The following is a 21,921-nucleotide window of genomic DNA, read 5'->3' on the forward strand; positions in this document are numbered from 1 at the left end:
CATATAGGTGAATATGTACATACATGTTCATTTGTATATACACACATGTATTTTTCCACCCCAAGTATCTTCAAGATCTGAGTTATGGTTTTGTATATTATTTCAGCTTTTTTTTTCTTTTTGGTTTAAGGTGCAAAGACTCACATGTAATGTTCCTTTAAAATCTGATAAAAATATCAAACTTGTGAGCCAAAGTACATTTCCTGAGAATTTGGTCAATGAACGTCTAAGAAGTAGTGATTCAGAGAAGTTTCTATCTGGCTAAAATTTAGGCAAGAACGACATGATCTGCAGCCCCTGTATTTTGTCAGATGATTTTCTTATATGTTTACCACCATTTTTAACATTTTCTTCAACTACATGTGAAACAGCTATAAAATAGCTTTTAGGTGAAATTTGATGACTGATCAAATGGGACTTGGAAATGGTAAATGGGGACATCTTGATAAATGATCTGTCTTTTGAAGATTGCTTTCTACCTTGGTTAGGTTTTATGATTTTTAAAAGCATTTAAAAGAGTTCTGGAGATTAGTTTATAAGCGTAGATGAATAACAGGATACTTTTAATTAAAATCGTTATAACTTTTGCATTTTTCAATATCAATTAGGCTTGGGTTAAAAAATAATTTTTTAAATGTTCTTCATTGAATTCTGTCTTATGGGACTGATTAGTTCACAAAATGTCCATTGTTTTTACTGCGTACTAAGGAACATTTGTGGGTGTGTTATATGATGGCCATAAACCTTAGTAATGTAACTTTTTGCTTTTATAAAGTGAGTTTCTTTTAATCATGCCAGATTTTATATATCCAAAATGTGAAGTATATATTTGCCTTAAAAAGTAGTCACCTGTAATCCTCTTCGCAAATGCTGATTCTTTTGAAGTTGTTTTTGAGATTGGTTTATAAGCCACACCCGTAAATTGGTCCAGCTATTTTACAGCTGTGTCTCGCAGCCCCCCACCAGCATTTCACCACTGTATCACCCATGTCATTCTGCTGATTTTCATCAAATGGCTTTCAGCAGTTTCCAAAAACTGGCTACGGCCGCAAGATATTGCTCACCATTAGACGTACCCAGGGAGAAGTTTTTTTGAAAGGTCTGAGCAGTCGCAGCACCCCGTTGTCTCAGGAGTGCTGAGGAGTGTCTGCATGATCACACAGAATGGACCACACTTAGTGGGAGATGTGTGTTGCAATACGATTGTCCAAAAAAAAAAACTATTATGTCATGGTCATTCCTTATTTGTGCGTGAGTTTGTGTGCAAAAATGCACTTCTTTTTCCCCCCCTTTTTTTTTTTTGGCTTTTCAGAGAGCAGTTTTCATCTGGATTTTAAGGAAGGTCTGGTTAAGATACTTGAAAATGCCAAACCCTTTTCTCCTTTAACATTTAAAAATAAGATGAGGAACATAGAACACTATGACATAAATCACAGGAAGATCCTTTTTGACCCACCTCCTAGAGAAATGGAAATAAAAACAAAAATAAACAATTGGGACCTAATGAAACTTAAAAGCTTTTGCACAGCAAAGGAAACCATAAACAAGACGAAAAGACAACCCTCAGAATGGGAGAAAATATTTGCAAACGAAGCAACTGACAAAGGATTAATCTCCAAAATATACAAGCAGCACATGCAGCTCAATATCAAAAAAGCAAACAACCCAATCCAAAAATGGGCAGAAGACCTAAATAGACATTTCTCCAAAGAAGATATACAGATTGCCAATAAACACATGAAAGGATGCTCAACATCACTAATCATTAGAGAAATGCAAATCAAAACTACAATGAGGTATCATCACCTCACACCAGTCAGAATGGCCATCATCAAAAAATCTACAATAAATGCTGGAGAGGGTGTGGAGAAAAGGGAACCCTCTTGCACTGTTGGTGGGAATCTAAATTGATACAGCCACTATGGAGAACAGTATGGAGCTTCCTTAAAAAACTAAAAATAGAGCTACCATACGACCCAGCAATCCCACTACTGGGCATATGAGAAAACCATAATTCAAAAAGAGTCATGTACCACAATGTTTATTGCAGCACTATTTACAATAGCCAGGACATGGAAGCAACCTAAGTGTCCATCGACAGATGAATGGATAAAGGAGATGTGGTACATATATACAATGAAATATTACTCAGCCATAAAAAGAAATGAAATTGAGTTATTTGTAGTGAGGTGGATGGACCTAGAGTCTGTCATACAGAGTGAAGTATATCAGAAAGAAAAAAACAAATACCGTATGCTAACACATATATATGGAATCTAAAAAAAAAAAAATGGTTCTGAAGAACCTAGGGGAAGGACAGGAGTAAAGACACAGATGTAGAGGATGGACTTGAGGACACGGGGAGAGGGAAGGGTAAGCTGGGACGAAGTGAGAGAGTAGCAGTGACATATATACACTACCAAATGTAAAATAGCTAGTGGGAAGCAGCTGCATAGCACAGGGAGATCAGCTCGGTGCTTTGAGACCACCTAGAGGGGTGGGATAGGGAGGGTGGGAGGGAGTCGCAAGAGGGAGGGGATATGGGGATATATGTATACGTATAGCTGATTCACTTTGTTATACAGCAGAAACTAACACAACAATGTAAAGCAATTATACTCCAATAAAGATGTTTTTAAAAAATGGTCTACATCAAAAAATAAATAAAAATATGATGAGGGAACAGTGTTACAAAGTAGTCACCAGGAACAGCGATTTTTAAAAATCATTTTTTCGTGGATATGAGGCATGTGTATAAAGAGTACCAGGAGCCCAAAGACCTGAATTCCAGTCCTGTTTTTTCAGTCGTACCTGTGACATTGAACCATTCTCCAGACCTCTCTGAGACTCAGTTTTCTACATCTATATTCCTGTATCGTGAGGTTTAGGGAAGATCAAATGAAAATGTGTGTGAATGTGCTTGTTTAATCCATGGAGACCCACAATTTTACTTGCAGCTGGATTAAGACCCCTTCAAGGGGTTGTTAAATGAGAACAGTATTTAAAACCGTACTTAGAACAGTGCCACACACATACAAAGTGCTCAGTGAAATCTAGCTGTTATTGTTATTGGTGATATCACCAAGTCTTCTTACCTCTTTTGTTATGTACTAGACACATGATGATTACTAGAATTTTTTTAATTTTTATTTTAAAATGATATATAATAGCTTAAAAAGTCAAACAGACAAAAAGTCAAGGAAAAGAGCACTCCCCTTCACCATCCTCTCCCAAGCTTACTCCTCAGAGGCCATCGTTTAAAATTTTTAACTGTTTCTTCTGATATTTACCTCCACATAACAGGAATAATATACAATACTGCTGTCTCTTAAGGCAACAATCTTAGAATTTTGCTGCTGACTTCCCATTATGGTAGATGAGTATTTCGCTGTCTTGCTTTTCGTTCTCTTCAATCCCCTTCCCCCAAATGTATCCGTTTTCAGTTAATAGCATTTATGACTCTGTCATTACTAATTACAAGTGGTATATTTTGGTTGTTTTCTTTCTTGAACTTTTTGGGGTTTTTCCTGGAGTTAATAATTGACTGATTTTTCTTTGCTTAGTTTTCTATAAACTTGTCACTAATTTTAACCAAATAGAGCCACAGATGTATCAAATGCTTTTCACTACGATGTCAAAACATTCAAACTCATCAAATGAGGCTCCTGGAGCCTTCACTGTCATGCTTCCCTCTGGACTGGCTGTCCTGACTTTACCACATGCCCACCGGCATCCCAACAGGGACTTTGCCTCTCTTTGATGTTGGGTCCCCTGTTCCTAGGAGCCTGAGTTTTCCCCTCTTTTTGCATTTTCTTATATTGTTGCACCATATCCTCCAGTAGTTTTCCAAGAAGTCCAATGACAATTTGACTTCTGAACCTTTGTATGTGAGCTGGTTTTGATCTTTGCAATTAAAAAAATTTTACTTTATTTTATTTTATTTATTTTTATTTTTGGCTGTGTTGGGTCTTTGTTGCTGCACGCGGGCTTTCTCTAGTTGTGGTGAGCGGAGGCTGCTCTTCGTTGCGGTGCGTAGACCTCTCATTGCGGTGGCTTCTCTTGTTGCGGAGCACGGGCTCTAGGCACGCGGGCTTCAGTAGTTGCGGCACGCAGGCTCAGTAGTTGTGGCACGCAGGCTCAGTAGTTGTGGTTCACGGGCTCTAGAGCACAGGCTCAGTAGTTGTGGTGCACGGGCTTAGTTGCTCCAGGCATGTGGGATCTTCCCGGACCAGGGATTGAACCCGTGTCCCCTGCATTGGCAGGCGGATTCTCAACCACTGCGCCACCAGGGAAGCCCCCCAAAAAAAAAATTTTAACAATTTTGTTGAGATGTAATTTATATACCATAGAGCAAGGGTCCCCAACCCCGGGCCGTGGACCGCTACTGGTCCGCAGCCTGTTAGGAACCGAGCCGCACAGCAGGAGGTGAGTGGGGGGCGAATGAGTGAAGCTTCATCTGCCGCTCCCCATCGCTCGCATTACCGCCTGAACCACATTCCCCCCTTCCCCGCCGAGGAAAAATTGTCTTCCACGAAATCGGTCCCTGGTGCTAAAAAGGTTGGGGACCGCTGCCATAGAGTTTACCTATTTAAAGCATACAATTACATGATTTTAAGTACATTTACAGAACTGTGCAACCATCACCATAACCTAATTTTAGGACTTTTTCATCATCCCCAAAAGAAAGCTTGTACCTATTAACAGTCACCCCCCATTCCCTCTTTGCCTCCAGGCTTAGGTAGCCACTAATCTACTTTCTGTCTCTACAGATTTGCTTATTTCGAACTTTATCTAAATTTGATCATACAACATGTGGTATTCTGTGATGGTTCTTTCACCTAGTGAAATATTTTTCAGGTTCATGCATGTAGCATACATCAGGGCTTCATTCCTTTGTATTGCTTAACAATATTCTATTGTATGGAAACAACACATCTGTTTATCCCTTTATCAGTTGATGGACATTTGGGTTTCCACTTTTTGGCTATTATCAATAATGCTGCTATGAACATTCATACACACAAGTTTTAGTGTAGACATTTGTTTTCATTTCTCTTGGGTAGATACACGGAAGTGGAATTTCTGAGTTATACGGTAATTTCATGTTTAACTTTTTGAGGAACTGCCCAACTATTTCCAAAGGGGCTACACCATTTTACATTCTCAACTCAGGTGATTTTGCAAACAGCTTTATTGACGTATACTTGATATACAATGAAATGCACATACATAAAGTATGCGATTTAAGTTCTGACAAATGTATACACCTGTGAAACCATCACCACAATCAAGATAATGAACATGTCCATCACCTCTAAACTTTCCTTGTGCCCCTTTGAAATCCATCCTTCCCACCTGACCCCCCCACCCCATTCCACTCCCTATTATCCCCAAGCAACCACTGATCTACTTCCTGTCACTATAGTTTAGTTTGCATTTTCTAGAATTTTACATAAATGGAATCATGCAGTATGTACCCCTTTTGGCTTTTTTACTGAGCATAATAGTTTTGAGATTCATCCATGTTGTTGAATGTATCAATAATTCATTTTTTTTAATATTGATTCTGTTGTATGTATATACCACAATTTTTAAAATATTGATTCTGTTGTATGTATATACCACAGAGTGTCCATCTCTTCAGCTGTTGATGCACATTTGGGTTGTTTCCGGTTTGAGGATATTACAAATAAAGCTGCTGTGAACATTCATGTACAAGTCTTTGTATAGACATATGCTTTTATTTTTCTTGGGTAAATACATAGAAGTGGAATGTCTGAATTATACACTCGGTATATGTTTGACTTTTAAAGAAACTTCCAAACTGCTTTCTGAAGTGGTTATACCATTTTATATTCCCACCAGCAGTATGCTTTTTGGAAGCTTTTTGGAAATTGTCTGTTTTGAAATTTCATGCCGGTGTACTTTGTTGTAGGTGTGTCATTGTGCCCACTTTGTGGGCTCTTTCAGTTTGGAGATGAGTTTTCTCTAGTCTGGACAATCTTCTTGAACTGTATCTTTAATTTCCTCTCCACTGTTTTCCTTGTTATGTGTTTCTAGAACTCCTATTACTTGGACTGATTCTCTACTAGTTTTCTTTCTCTCCTGTTATACATTTCTTCATTTGTTCTACTTTTTAGGAGATTTCCTTGACTTTTTCTTCCAACCCCCTTTAAAAAATATTTTGTTTTTATATTTATATTCCAAGCTCTGTTTCTTGTTTTATGGATGCAATAACTTCACTCTCTCTCAGGTAAATACAGTTTTTAAAAAAGATTTATTCTACTCTCTCTATTGTCTTTCCCCTGAATTCTTATCTTGTTTGTTCTGGTCTCTCATGTCAGAGGCATTCCTTAAACGTCTGTGATCCTCGCATACCCCTCATATTTGAGAGGGAGGCATCAAAAGCTCTCAGAAGCTGTATGTGTGTGAAAGAGGCTTGTGGACGGTGTATTTCTTTATGATTAGTTAGATGTGATAACTTTGGGGAATCCCTAAACATTCATATCTATTGTGTTTTGTTTTATTTATCAGCAACTTGCTGCTGGCTTTCTGGATGCAGGGAGGGGAAGGGGCCTCCCAGTTCAGGATGCAGACCTTCACTTAACTCTCATACAGCCCAGAGTCTCATTTGCACCTCAGCCTGGCCAGTGGTCCCTAAGTCCACAGCCTCTGTGCCTCCACATTTCCCACAACAATTTCTGGTTTCCTGGGCTAGGGTGGGAGGGAGGCTGAGGCCTCCTTATACAGAGATCGATCCAAAACCCGTTTTCAGCCCTTGCCTGCCCTGTGGTCCAGAACTCATGTGTGGCTCTGCAGTGTACCCTGGCCTCCTCACCAGCGCCCAGCTGCCCGCATCTGGTGGTAGCTCCTTTATCTTGTTGAAGCAGTTCCTGCTGCTCTATCTGCTTTCAGATTGGTTGACATTTTATAATACTGTAAATCAACTATACTTCAATTTAAAAAAGAAGAAATATCTCTTCCATTATTGCCTCCTTTCCAGTACCCTCGTCCAGGCAGGTTTGTACCTTATTATAAAAATATACTGTATTTGTAAGGTCTTTTCTGTCATCTTAGTGGAGTTTTGGGAGAGAGGGGATAAGTATTCCTCCTCTTGATTCATCAGCACATTTTTGTTGAGTGCTCACTATGTGACAAGCACTCTTCTAGGTGCTGGGACAGCAGGGCTTACATTCTAGGGAGAGTGGAGAGTAGAGTGAGTGTAGGTACTGTACAGAGAAACAGACAATACACATACATAGGAAGTAAGTTCCAGTACGTTAGAAGGTGGTGTGCGCTATAGAGAAACATGGCAGGAGTGGAGGAAAACGGGGCTTGGAAGTACAGGCGTGGGATTGCCATTTTAAACACTGATGAGGTGACATTTAGTTAAATACCTGAAGAAACTGAGAGTGCGCGCCATGCATACCCAGGGCAGAGTGTTCTGGACAGAGGGAAGAGCCAATGCAAAGGTCGTGAGGTGGGATTGTTGGGGGGGTGGGGTTGAGGGATAGGAGGAGGTTTCGCTAGAACGGATGAGTGAGGCGGGAGAACGGGAAAGGAGGTCAGAGGGGAAGAGAGGTCCCAGTCATGTGGGGTCTTGTCAGTCTTTATAAGGTCTTGGGCTTTCTCTTGGGGCCACATGGGGAGCCACTGCAGCTTTGAACAGAGGGTTGACATTGTGAGACTTCCCTTGTTTCTAAAGGCTCACTCTGGTTGCTGCGTTTAGAATAGACTATGGCCATTGGAAGCAGAGTGACCTGATAGGAGGATGCTGTAGTAAACCAGGGCACTGGATGGTGACTTGGACGGGGCTGATGTGGAGATGGAGATGGTGCAAGCGTGGGCTTCTGGATTTATTTTGAAGGTGGAACCTGCAGAGTTACTTGATGGACTAGATGTGAGGTGTGAGAAGGATGATCAGAAGGGACTCCAAGATAATTGGTCTGAGCAACTGCAAGGGTGGAGCTGTCTTCAGGGGAGAGGAGAAGGCTGCGGGTAGTGTGGGTGTGGGCGGGAAGAGGCGGATCCGTTTTGGACACACTCAGTTTGAGATGTCTTAGTCAGCATCCAAGAGGAGATGTCAAACAGGCAAGTCCAGGCTGGAGATGGAAAGGTGGGAGTTCTGTGGTCTGAAAATGGTATTCCAGGGATTTCCCTGGCGGTCCAGTGGTTAGGACTCAGCACTTTCACTGCTGAGGACCCGGGTTCGATCCCTGGTCGGGGAACTAAGATCCCACAAGACAAGTGGCGCGGCCAAAAAAAAAAGTTAAAAATGGTATTTCACATGTACTTGGGTGAAAATGATGTGTCGATACAGGTTCGCCGCTTGTCGCAAATGTACCACCCTGGTGGGGTAGGTTGATGGTGCGGGAGGCTGTACTGGGGGCGGTGAGTGAGGGGTGCGTGGGAACTCTGTGGACTTTCTGTTTAATTCTGCTGTGGAACCAAAATTGTTCTAAAAAACAAAGTCTATTTTTATTTTTTATATATATATATATTTTTTAAAGTACAAACAGATTATTTTTTAAATTCATTTATTTATTTATGGCTGTGTTGGGTCTTCATTTCTGTGCGACGGCTTTCTCTAGTTGCAGCAAGCGGGGGCCACTCTTCATCGCGGTGCGCGAGCCTCTCACTATCGCGGCCTCTCTTGTTGCGGAGCATAGGCTCCAGACGCGCAGGCTCAGTAATCGTGGCTCACGGGCCCAGTTGCTCCGCGGCATGTGGGATCTTCCCAGACCAGGGCTCGAACCCGTGTCCCCTGCATTGGCAGGCAGATTCTCAACCACTGCGCCACCAGGGAAGCCCTATTTTTTATATTTTTAGCAGCGCTGCACGACTTGCGGCATCTTAGCTCCTCGATCAGGGATCGAACCTGAGCCCCCTGCAGTGGAAGCGCAGAGTCTTAACCACTGGACAGCCAGGGAAGTCCCCAAAGTCTGTTTTTTTTAATGGTATTAAAAGCCATGAGACTTGATGAGTTGGTCAAGGGAGTAAGTGTGCAAGACGAGAGATCCTAAAATTAAGCATGCGGTGCCCACCTTTAAGTGGAAGGAGAGGTGGCAGTGGGGACAGCAAACGTGGTGGAAAGAACACCAGGAGAGAGCGGTATCTTGGAAGTCAAAGGAAGAAAGTGGTTCAAGGGAGGAAGGCATCAACAGGGTCCGATGCTGACAGTTGCTCAAGTAAGACGGAGATGGAACTGACTTAAATTTCCCAAGGGGGATGCCACTGTGACTTTGCAAGAGCAGTTGAGTGGGGTGGTGGAGAGGCAAGCAGACCGGAGAGGGCTTAGGAGAGTGGAGGAGAGGGATGGGAGACGATGAGTACAGAGAACTCATTTGAGGCACTTTGCTGAGAAGTGCTGCAGTGAAATAGAGCAATAGAGAACTGCTTTGTTTTGTTTTTGGTTTTTTTTGCTTTGAGACTGGAGAAATACAAGTATGATTGCATACTGAAATAATTAACCTGCCTTTGTTTAGCAGGAATCCCGACTTGAATCTTAAACGTACATAAAGGTCTTCCTTTTTCAGGTGTATCTTCATGGATGCAGCATGGTACAAGATAGAGAGTGCTATGCCAGGAAGATCACTTTCCTATGACTCAGGAAACCTAGCATCACTCCTAGCCAAAGCCATCTGGGCCTCAGTTTCCTGATCTGCAGCGTAATATGCTGATCTCCAAGGATCCATCCAGCTGTGATATGCCATGAATGTGTGACTTGAAAAGCAAGGGAAATCAAAGATGGGAAAGGCAGTCAATGTCTGTTTGCTTCTTCCACGGGAAATTAAAGAAAGCACAACTAACGTTGTAAAGATGTGGGCTTAAATATTTGTAGATTAAACCTAGTAGAGATTTTGATGTTTCCAACTACTGATCCCCTCCCCCCCCCCGCCCCACTGAAAAGCATATTCACTGCAGAAATTTTGTAAAACACGAAAATATAATAATGGAAATTAAAATTACCCATTATCCCATCATCTAGAGGTAAATGCTAATAACATTTGGGAATCGTTTCCATAAAGCTTTCTATCCATAAATATACTATATTTCCTCTCCTCTCCTACTGAAAACTCTCTATATTTGTATCCTACTTTTTTTCAATGACAGCTTCACAAGCACGTTCCCTACATCAGCAGTCCCCAACCCTTTTGGCACAAGGGACCGGTTTTGTGGAAGACAGTTTTTCCACGGATGGGGGAGGGAGGGCGGGGGCAGGAGGGTTTGGTTCAGGCGGCAATGCTAGCGATGGGGAGCAGCAGATGAGGCTTCACTTGCTCACCCGCCGCTCACCTCCTGCTGTGTGGCTGGCTCCTAACAGGACTGGTACCCATCCACCGCCCGGGGGCTGGGGACCCCTGCCCTACATCACCAAATATTCTTCATTCAGTTCTTACAACTGTTCAATATTCCATCATAGGAATATACTGTAACTTAGTCATTCTATTAATGGACATTTATAGCTACCATAAATAGCACTGATAAAAGAAGTGTTATGATGTTCAACTTTGCACACAAATCTTTGTATTTCTCTTCTTTCTTTGGCATAAATTACCAGTTGTAGAATTATTCACTGGTCCAATGGGTATAAACATTTTGAAGGCTCTTATGCATGTTGCCAAACATCATCTTAACACATCTGCCTCTCTTGCCTTCCAGAGAGGTTGTTAACAATTTACTTTCCCGCCTTCACTGTGTGTGTCCATTGCATCATGCTGTTACTAACCCTGCCAACTTCCTATAATTCCTTTTTAAAATGCCACTTTTCACCACATATAAGCTAAAGTTTATTATTTATTAAAACAGCATTGTAGGGGGAGTGAGTAATTCAGATTCCAGTACATTTTTGTGTGCCTACATGTGCTGGGCACTATACCGGGTGCTTTCTTGTTTGTTGCTAGTGAACACCACACCCTTAGAATGTGGGTGGCATCCTTTCCTTGTCCAATCCTAGGAGGCTGTGTTTAAAGACACACAGCTGGGGAATCCTTGGCAGTCCAGTGGTTAGGACTCTGCGCTTTCACTGCTGAGGGCGCAGGTTCGAACCCTGGTCAGGGAACTAAGATCCCACAAGCTGTGGGGTGGGGGGATGGGATGTGGGAAGACACACAGCTGGTCTGCTATATGGCCAGGATTGGTAACCAGGTCTCTTGGCTTCAAGCTGCGCACTTATGTATTTACTTAGTTTACTATATCTCACCTGCTTCAAATGGCTGAGCATATTCTTTATAAGAGACTAAAATATATTTTATTGTAAAAGACTATAATGTATTCACAGCTTACCAGTTTTTTTTTTAAGTTTTTGAGAATTAAAAATGTCAAACTCTAGAGTCAATGATCACTCTGAAATTCTGCTTTACCAGAAGACATCCTAGTCCCCAGTGAAAGTTATTCAACCAAAGGTGAGACCAGCAGGGGTAAGACCAGCAGGGGTAGGAAGGGGCCAAACTTTACTTGTCCTCTTCTTGCTCAGACTGACTACCAGTGTTTGTAAAGGCTTGAGATGAGCTACAGAAAGTGAGCAATGCTATTTTTTCTTTTTTATATTCATTTATTTGGCTGTGCCGGGTCTTAGCTGTGGCACGTGGGATCCTTGTTTCGGCGTGAGGGATCTAGTTCCCTGACCAGGGATCAAACCCAGGACCCCTGCATTGGGAGCACGGAGTCTTAACCACTGGACCACAAGGGAAGCCCCTGAGCAATGCTGTTTGGATGGAGAGTACCTTCAGCCATTGCAAACCACAGGCAGAACTTGAATCACGTGGGAGGGGTGTGTGTGTGTGTGTGTGTGTGTGTGTGTGTGTGTTTTCTTTTGGCAAGCCTTAGGAACTGTGTGGCTCTATACTTTCTATACATGGTCTTCTGCACAGCACATGTTGAAAATTGGCTTTTGGATTTTCAGACACTTGAAACAGGTATTTATAGCAATTTCATGAGGACAGTCTTTTCATGCCCCGAAACAAATTTTAAACTGTGACCATTAAACCATGGGTCTTTATTTTTGTACTCACTATCTGATATGCTAACAGGACAGTAAAAGTGATTTGAAGCTGTTCTATATTCCCTTCATTTCAGAAAGCTGTTCCAGCTAAGACTGGCCACAGTGTTAGCTCAGGACAGATTCCTAAGGATGTCCTAGGCCACAGCAGGTTTTTTTCCGGACACAGCAGGGGTGGACCTGGAAAGTGGCATAACATTTAGCTGTGCCTAACTTTCACCCATTGTGCCAGTCTCTCTACTTCCTGCGTTAGAATTACTTGTAATTTGGTCTCTGGAGACGCTTTCTGGGGAGGTGCTGCACAAATTCCCTGGTTATTGTTACCTCATTTGTATGCAGGACTCTGTAGAGTTTGAAAGTCCTACTCAACAATGGCTGAACATGCTGCCTGGAGTTTAAGCATCACGGTTCAATCCCGTTATAACGGAGAGGAAGCTGGCAGGAGCCCAGGGCCGGAGGAGGCCGGCAACAGGAGACGCTTTAAAAATCGAGCTTTTCAGCTGAATTCTAAGTCTGCTCCTGGTCACAATAGCCTGCCTCCTCGAGTTGCAGCTGCAAACCCGCAGCAGAGGGGCAGGGTGCTTAGAAATACTCTGAGTAAAATACTTTGAGAGGGGAAGGGAAGGTAGGGAGAGAAATGAGAAACAAGCATAGAAGGCCAGAGATGGGGGTGGGATTGGGGCTGAAGGGGTGGGTAGAGGGAGGGAGGAAAAATTAGCGGAATGGGAAGCTCAGAATAGAAGACATAAAAGAAAATGCCAACTAGTGCAAATACTGAGAAAGGATGGGTGGAGGGGGGACCGACGACTGGGGAACAGTTTAGAAAAATAGCAATTAGTACAGCTAAAAATAAAGACCAATTTAGAGACAAAGCCAGATACAGAGGAGAAAACTAGGACTCGCCAGAAAGACAGTTCCTCGTAAACCAAATCCTCAAGAAAATGGGGCTAATGATACCCCCTCTTGGGCTGTTTTGCAGAAGAAATGAGATAATAGATTCGAGTGGCGCTGCCGGCCCTGAGCAGGTGACTGGCGGCGGGAGAGGAGAAATCAGAAGTAGAGCGCAGTGCGGCCCGAGCGATTCCGAGCGTTGAGCGTGAAGGCCCTGCCGAAAGGTGCGCCACGTGTCCCGAAAGTTAGTGTCTCCGGCCAGCCGGTGTGCGGGGCAGAGGTATAGCTCCGCGCTGGAACCTGAGGGGTTCCTACGGATTTCCCCCGAGGTCCGCCCTTGGAGCCTCAAGACCAAGGGCAGAAGGCGCCCAAATTTCGGCGCTCGCGCAGCGCGGCCCGGGAGAGGGCGCCCACCGGCTCCGGCTCGGCTCGCTCAGCCCGCGGACACCGCGGCCCGGGTCCTGGCAACGCCTCGCTGGCTTTCGCGGCCGTGGGAAGGCCCAGCGCCCACGGAGTCGCGGGACGGGCAAGCCCGGGCGCTCAGGGATCCTGGAACCCGAGGGCAAGGAGGCGAAGGCCGTGGGCCGCACCTGGGTTTTGCAGAACCACGAGGCCTCAGCTTCCCGGTCTCTGGACCAGGAGGTGACCCTCGCCGGCCGCCCGGCAAAAGCGCGCGGAGCCACGAAGCGCAGTGCGCCGAAGGCGCCGCGTCCGTTTCCCAGGGCTGCAGGGAGAGGGCGGGAGGCAAGGATGGACGCTGGAGCTGGGGGCAGGGTAGGGCGGGGCTCGGGCGGCTTCTCTGGAGAACCCCGCCGGGCGGCGAAGGGTTCCCAGGACCCGCGAACCGCCTGGTCAGGGTTCCTAAGTCCCGGGCGGCGCGGACTACTTCCGAGAGAGTGCGCTCCGTCCTGGGATCTGGGCCAGGTCCCGGCGTTTGGGAGTCACCCGGGTGCGCCCTGCCCGCCCAGGCACCACGGCGCGGGGCCAGTAGGGCGCACGGAGCGCGCCACGCGGCGTCTGGCTGGGAGGAGGGCGGCAGGGTGGGGGCCGCACGCTCCGGGGCGGTGCTGAGCGGGCTCCTCCTCCTCGGCCTCCTCCTCCTCGCCTTCCTCCGGCTCAGCCGCCGCGCTGCCCAGCGGATCCTCCTTCCACCCTGGGGTGCCCGCGGCTATGTTTAACCGCGCCGTGAGTCGGCTGAGCAGGAAGCGGCCGCCGTCAGGTAAGCTCCCGGGACCCCGCGTGCTGGGGATTGGGGCGCCCGCAGGGGCTGAGATGAACCGCCCGGGCAGGCGCTGCCCGCCCAGGGCATCCTTACTAGGCTCGGGCGCGGCTCTGCGATGCCGCACCGAGGGGAGCCCCGGCCGAACGCGCCACTTCTCCCTGCTCCGTCCAGCGCCCCTATGGTCCCAGCCGCGGCGGGAGCGCAGAGCCCCGAGAAGCGCGCTGGGGAGGAAGTTTGTCTGAAAGGAGGAACAACAGCAGTTTTCTGTTTAGTGATGGTCTGGGAGAAAAAGGAGATCCAAAACACCTCCAAACTTTGGAGGTAGTATGGGCTCTAGATTCCGAAAGCAGAACGTCGCGCGAGTTCCCTCCCTTCGGGAGTCCTCTGCCTCCGCTGCGGGCGTTGGTGCGAATGATGCCCACGCGGCGCCAGGAAAGGCACGCCTGGACCCCGGGCATCCGACAGGGCTGCCAGGCCTTGGCTGCCGGACGCCTTCTGTTCTGCGCCGAGGAGCCGAACTATGGGGCAGAGAAGGAGGGTGAATACCAGGTGAAGGGCGCATCTGCAGTTCGCGCCAGGGAAGAGCCGACAAAGGATACAGTTTGGCTGTCACTCTGGACCAGCCACAATTTGGAACGATTTGATAGGACAAAGAACCCATGGTGAAGATGAAACCATGCCCTTGATTCCAACCATCTTACCCTTTTTGCTCCTAATAGCTAAGCCCCTTTGAGCGCTAATTGTGGGCCCGGGTCTGTGTTCACTCTGTTTTGTGAATTCTCTCTTCACCTTTAGGGCAACCCATTGAGATAGGCATTGTTCTCCCCACTTTACGGAGAAGGGAACTGAAGCCAGGAGCTATTAGGTAACGTGCTCCAAGTCACACTTAGGTGATGGAGAATCTTTCAAACCCAGCTCGGCCTGACTCTGGAGTTCAGAGGCTTTTCTGCCGCCTCCCACTCCGAGACGCTTCTGCTAGTACCAAGAGGCTGTACATGTTGGCCCATATCTTTTTTTCACCTAATGTATTTTATGAGGGACACTCTGGTGAAGAGGATGGACTGAAAGTAGGTTGGCTGGGTCCAAATCCCACCTCCACCACTACTAGCTGTGGAGCCTATCTGTGCAGATAAGGATCTGCAAAATGGGAATAAAATACCCTTCTTTAAACACTAAATCGAAGCTGGTTTCTCATCCATCAAATTTTGCAAATTATTGCATTTAATATTTAGGACAACTCTAATAAAGTAGGACTTAATAGAGTTATAAATTGCTTATATTAGAGTTAGTGTTAGTAATCATGTAAACCTTTCTGTGTTACCTGTGGGTCAAAGGATTCCCCTGTGGGCGTTCATTTTAGCCATTCCTTATTGTTAGATATTCACAGGCCTATGGAGTGGTGGTCAGAGCCTGGACTCTGAAGTTAAACTCCTGGTTCCCACCGTGACTCTATCATTCAGCTACCTTGGGCAAGTTACTTTACCTCTGAGCCAATTGCTAAATTATTGGGAAATTTGGAAGCTGGTTGCTAAACCGTAGGTAGCTTGAAATTGGCTACCAGTGGCCATTTACACCGTGGAAATCAGCAGATGCTAAAAATCAAGTTTTTTTGTTTTTGTTTTTCCCTGGGAGAGCTGGTTTACCAGCACACCTCTGCGTCCGTTTTCCCATCTGTAAAGTGGGTTCCATAGAGCTGTGGAATCAAATACATGAAAGCATATATATGAAGTCCCTAGTACAGTGCGTGGCATTACTGAGTAATAATGGTTAGCTGTTATCTTTTCCACCTTTTCCTATTATAAATAGAGCTGCTTTGAACATCCCTGCACAGTTCGCTTTTGGGTTGAAGTCTTCCAAATAGAACAAATGAATTATGGGACATACATGGTTTTGGGGTGCTGTTGCATATGGGCAGGTTGTACCCCAGAAAGACTGGGGGCAGTTTTAGGGACACCAGTGGAGTGTACCTCTTTCAGGGTAACACACTTTAAGGCTGATGAAATGTGGTTAGGTCACTGATAGAAAGATCAGTAGCTAAAAATCATGGATTGGTATTAAATGCCTGACTTCCAAGAGCCTGATTTCTTTATGATTTTTAGGTTTAATGTCTACCCCCTGATGGGAAAGGACAAATGAGCCCCTGCCAGTTTGGTCATCACCACCCAGCAGTGAGAAGGGGGGAATGTGGGCCCCGAGGCAAAGGCACTGGGAAGCCAGCCAAGTGGTCCATGGGACCCTGGACTGATTTTTTTTTTTTGGTAATTTTGAATTATTTTTCTTAAAGTGGCTCTCCAGATTGTGTAAGTTTCTGGCCCCACAAAAACCGGATCCATCCCTGCTGGACCCTGATTTGAGCCTGGCTGCAGTCCTGCCTCCCAGCTCCTTTTACTCCAAACCTTTCTTGCTTTTCTGCAAAATCTTATTGGAGACAATGTCTTTAAACTGAGGTTTGGTGCTCCCAAGCCTTAATTCCAAGTTTCGAAGTGCGATTCAAAGTGCAAATATTCTCCTTCCTGAGCTTTCGCAAAGTGTGTTCACGAACCACAGGGGGGTGGGAGTGGAGGTGGGCTAGACAAAATGCAGCTTTCCAGGCCCCCCCAGACCCTGCCCCCCCTCCCTGTCCCGGATTCAGTCCTGCGGACCCGAGGTGGGAGGGAGAGTTGGCTGCATTTTTGACAGTCGATTCTTAGGGCACTGAAGTGTGAGGACCCCTCCAAGGATTCTGTGCACCCACCCTGCCCCCCACAGCGACTTGCACTGTTGATGGTAAATGGGATGCTCTTCGCTTGAAAAGCAAAGCCAGAGCCACAGCCTTGCACCACCCCCTGCGAGCAAAACACGGGCTGAACCGCCAGGGGAATTCCCCGCGCCCCCGCCCCGAGCCTATTATACATTATCCCATTAAATCTCTGGGACCAGTTTCAGATTTATGGCAGGGCTTAAGTTTTTATTTAAAGATGACAGTTGACATAATTTAATGTCTCTGTTGTAACAACCCAGCGGCAGGGCCGGCTTGGCTGCTGGGGGAAATTTTCCCTGCAGAAAATCACTGGGCCGGGCCTTCAGATTCAGGGAGAACGCAGCGGGCACAGAGAAGCGGGGCTGAGCGAGGGGCGTGGTTTATACACGTGTGGTCCGCCCCTCCCCCCCAGCTGAGTCCACGGTGCCGACCTGAACACCACCACGGGCAGCTCGCGGACTGGTGGGTGCCGGGCGCTCGGGGTGCTTTACTTGCCTTCACAGACTTTGTATTTGAACTGATGTCTCCTTTACTCACTGTTAGAAATTGTGGAAACCAGGCAGGTGCCTGGCTGGGCCATTTCCTAGGGCTTTCTGGGTGAACTGAGTCATTTCCCTCCCTGGGGTTGAGTAATCCCCTCGGCCCCCTGCCGCTGGGCTCTGGGAACTTGCTTTTTAAATTGTACTAAATTTACACTCACCAGTTTCTTCTGCTTCCCCCAGATAGCTCTCCACGGCAGCAGCCCCGGGGGTGGCAGCAGGGGCCCAGGCAGGCGACAGAAGCAGCCCTGCGATAAGAGCTGTCAGGAGGCGCACACTGGAGCCAAACAGTCCCTTGCAGACTTCCGGGGACCAATTTCCCTTCCCAGTAGGTTCCCATCTCTCGAGGGCCCCGCCGAGTGCCTGGGGTCAGCTCTGCTGCCCCCGCTCTGTGGTGGGCTCAGGGACCCCTCATCTGGCTTGCCTTCTCGCCCAGTCCCCCCGCTGCCCGCCCCGCCCCTGGGTGGCTGGACATTTCCACCTCTGTCCTGTGTCCTCTCCCAAAGCTCCAGGAGGCCCGCTCTTCCAGGCCTCCTGCCTCCCTCTCTGCACCTGAAATGCAGCCTGCCCATCTTGTCTCTCCCTGGACAGCTGCAGAGGCCGCCCATTTCAGAAGGGACAGACCAGGGGACTCAGATCTCTGACCCGAGCCCAGAGCTGCCTGCATGACCTCACACAGTATCCAGTGTGTCATCTTGCTCGCGTGTATTTAGAGAGTGAGTGTGGAACGGTGGGCTTTTCTCTTTCCTTCCTTGCCTCCCTGCTTCTCTGCTCCACTTCCTTCTTTCTTTCTTTTCTTTCTTTCTTTCTCCAGTTGGGACATTAAAAACCAACAATACCATCATCAACTGTCTTTATCATCCCACAAATGAAGGATGTTTCAACAGCCCAAATAGTAGGAGAGATGTAATCTCGTGTAAAGAACTTGTCCTGATACACAAGAATCTTCCAGAGGCTGTTGCTTCTAGGGGAGAGGCTCTGGGTCGCTGAAGGACAGGGGTGATAGGAAGACCTGTCCCACTGTGCTCCCTTGTGTAGCTCTTGTCTTTTGTACCCTGTAAATAAATGTAATTATCTACTTAAAAAAGACAACCCAAGACTGTCCCACTCAATCAGCACAGCTCACTTGGTAAATATTTCCTTCTGCTTATTCTCATTCTTTCATGGACCAGTGAAGAAAACTTCATGGCAGTGTGTGGCATTGCAGGCAGATGGCCATCTGGGAATGCCTGGCCTCATCTTCTCAATTAATTTTAATTTCCCTGAGAAAAAGAGCCTGCCTTTTATTTCTTGCATCTTTCCCTGCCCTTCCCTTAACAGCCTCTGCAGCCAGACAGCCTAGGGTTGAGTCCCAGCTCATCGACTTCCTGGCTTTCCCCTTTGGAGCAAGTGATTTAACCTTGTTGTGCCTCAGTTCCCTCATCTGTAAAATGGGCCACCGATGGGCCCACCCTCCAAGGGCTGTGAGGTTGAGATGGGATGTAGTCAGTGTTCAGTAAGTGCCATCTCTTTTTTTTTTTTAAGTTTTTTTTTTTTTTAAAGTTTGCTGTTCTTTCTTTATTTATTTATTTATATTTATGGCTGTGTTGGGTCTTAGTTTCTGTGCGAGGGCTTTCTCTAATTGTGGCAAGTGGGGGCCACTCTTCATCGCGGTGCGCAGGCCTCTCACTATCGCGGCCTCTCTTGTTGCGGAGCACAGGCTCCACACGCGCAGGCTCAGTAGTTGTGGCTCACGGGCCTAGTTGCTCCGCGGCATGTGGGATCTTCCCAGACCAGGGCTCGAACCCGTGTCCCCTGCATTGGCAGGCGGATTCTCAACCACTGCGCCACCAGGGAAGCCCCCTGCCATCTCTTTTTACAACCGTCATCCTCCTCTCTGCTTTGTCCCCCGCTCAACCTGACAATCTATCAGAAAACAGCTATCACTATAAATCTATACATGATAGTGCCCGGCACTGCAGACCCTGAGGAAGACACAGCTCTTACTCTCAAGAAATACACAGTCTACCCTACTGACACCGGAGGGAAGAAGTTACTTATTTGCCCTGAGGTGGGGGCAAGGGGAGAGCGAGGGCACATTTCTGCATAAGTCAGGTCCCAGAGGAAGCATGGGGGCTTCTGGAAAGTGAGAAAAAATACGGACAGGGTCTTCACTTTCACCTCCAGAATTGGGCTCCTGGATAGTTTTTATTTTTTCTGGGCCTTTGCCTAGAAAGTGAGGATTCTAGGGAGGCTACAGATAACAGTCTGGCGTTCTTATTTCCTTCCCTCTGGTAGAAAGTGGAAACCGGGGCCATCTGTTGTTTAGTCCACTCAGAAGAGGATGTTGAGGCTTGTTTTTCCTCCGGACCCAAAAGGGTGCTCAGGAGCCCCGCAGCCACCGTCTGTCTCGCACAAAGCGTCTCTGAGAAGGCAGCGGAGTTTTGGGCTGCGGGGACCTCCCCAGGCAGACCCCAGAGCATGGCACGTAAGGAAGGGTCCCCACCCCTTTGGCTATCAGATATGCCCTCAGCTCACCCATCGCTGGGTGCTGGCGGGCAGAGTAGAGGTAGGGGTGTGTGTGGTGCAGACGCAGGTGCACAGGGGGCCTCTGGAGGGCTTGCCTGAGCAACTTGACTTTTTCTGAGGCCTCAGACCTCGTGGGAAAACTGCCATGAGGCCGTTTCTGAGCCCAGCTGACCTCTCCAGCCTGTTGGCCTGCTCTGGTCTTTGATGCTTGCTATCAGTATGATTATTTCAAAACGTTTTTATTTTTATTTTCTGCTAATGGCAGTTCATGCAAACCTCCCTACCAAGGGAATTGCATGCCTGAAGGGTCATTATTCTCAGAAGCTAGATACTGGAGCTGATAAACACTTAAGTAATATTTAGATAGAGGGTTTCCATGACCCAGTTTCTCTGGAGCCTTACATGGATCACCAGTTGTGAAAACGGATTCTCTGCTTCTAAGTGGGATGACTTTTTAAAAAAATGTAATGTTTGATGTGATATAGGTGATATGAGGTTTTAAATCAGTTTTGTGGGGTGTGTACTTTCCCTGAGTATTTTAAAGGAGTATGGTGTGTGTGTGTGTGGTACCAAACCATGTTAGAATTTAGGGTTAACATTTCTGCCTTTTCCTGGGCTTGAATGTTTAGTTTGTTTTCTTTAATGTGCTGTGTGTTTGGGGGGTGCCTTTGACAAACCCTCTGAGGATGTAAGTTGACTCTGCTGTTGAGGAAGCTGGATATGAGGAAGCTGGAGATTTTACTAAAATCTTTGACTTGGGGAAATTGTCTATGCAGGATCATTAGCCAGACCTTCCTGAAGACTAATAGCAGGAATTTGTTCTGATGAGTGTTAGAGATGCCTTTTGAGTATGGATTTCCAAGGAATTAATGTCTGGAGAAGGTCTCTGTTAGATATGACATCATAGCATCTATAAATAATGCATCACACAATATGCTGCAAGCAGTCAGACTCAGCCCTCTGTACCTGGATGCTGTGCCGGCTTTGAAATAACAGCTTTTACCACACAGAACAGCGTAAACGTAAATGGAAAGCGTATGCCCGTTGTGTTTATGTGCTGGATGATTCTGGCCCAGTCGTAGGTGGGTTTTTGTCTGCAAGGAATTGGACTCTTAGTTTTTGCAGTCTTCTCACACATAAGTGTTATCATTCTTTTCAAGGCCGTCATGTTCTGGCTTCTGTGAGTGTGAAGATCAGCAGATATCAAAACTAACAATGGCAGGCCATTGTGGCAGATGGCCTGGGCTCTGGAGGCAGGACTACCTGGGCTTGGACCGTGACTCCCCGTTTCTAGCTGGGTGCCCCTTGCGAGTTACTGTACCTCCGTTTCCTCATCTGTGAAGTGAGGATAATACTAACCACATCTGAGGGTCGTTGTGAGAACAGAATGATTTAACCCATGGAAAAAGCTTGGAATAGTACCCAGCACATTGTGACTAATTCGTTAAGTGTTAATGGTTATTATTAGCCAATGACAGATTCATCTGAAAATTAGTATATTGAAACGTAAGTATCGTGCCTGCAAAAATCTGAAGATCTAAAATGCTTTGAAGGGCCCAGGAGGTTAAAAAAAATTATTTTTTTCATTGCAGAAATGTTTTACAGATGATCTAAATGACAACAACAAATGAGCAGAGCTGGACAAAATGGAAACAAACAAATGTCATCACCAACTGCTCCTTACTAGCTTGAGTGATCTTAAAGCTGCTAGAGAGATAGCTTTAACTCTTTTTCCAGCTGTGCATTCCCAACCTACCTTCTTGTGTAATCCATCTAAAATGGAAACTTTTATCAATGAAAAAGGAAAGAAGAGTGTTGGACCTTTGTGTTTCCAAGTGCCAGGAACTGGGAAGGAGTTGGGAAGCTGGGAACTCTTGGTTTTGCTTTATTCTTAAGCTCAGAAGTAAACTTGCTTGCTGTGAAGAAAGGTTATTTCTTTCTCCTATACATCATTGGACTGATTGTAACATTTAAAGTGAACCAAGTTGTCTTAGGAAGCCCTTACTTAACATGCATCGGA

At 46.2% G+C, this 21,921-nt stretch overlaps 1 protein-coding gene across 1 annotated transcript in view; it reads left to right on the top strand.

The window, feature by feature from the left end:
- Nucleotides 1-14,042: 14,042 nt before the first annotated feature.
- Nucleotides 14,043-21,921, top strand: part of RGS10 (regulator of G protein signaling 10) — a 36,902-nt gene continuing 29,023 nt past the window's right edge. Inside the window, exon 1 of the mRNA XM_061192754.1 lies at nucleotides 14,043-14,111. Within this exon, the coding sequence (XP_061048737.1) occupies nucleotides 14,063-14,111 (49 nt within the window). The 5' untranslated portion in view covers nucleotides 14,043-14,062. The remainder of the gene's footprint in view (nucleotides 14,112-21,921) is intronic.

This window comes from Eubalaena glacialis, chromosome 1 (genome assembly GCF_028564815.1).
Source record: "Eubalaena glacialis isolate mEubGla1 chromosome 1, mEubGla1.1.hap2.+ XY, whole genome shotgun sequence".
In the NCBI taxonomy this organism is placed as follows: domain Eukaryota; kingdom Metazoa; phylum Chordata; class Mammalia; order Artiodactyla; family Balaenidae; genus Eubalaena; species Eubalaena glacialis.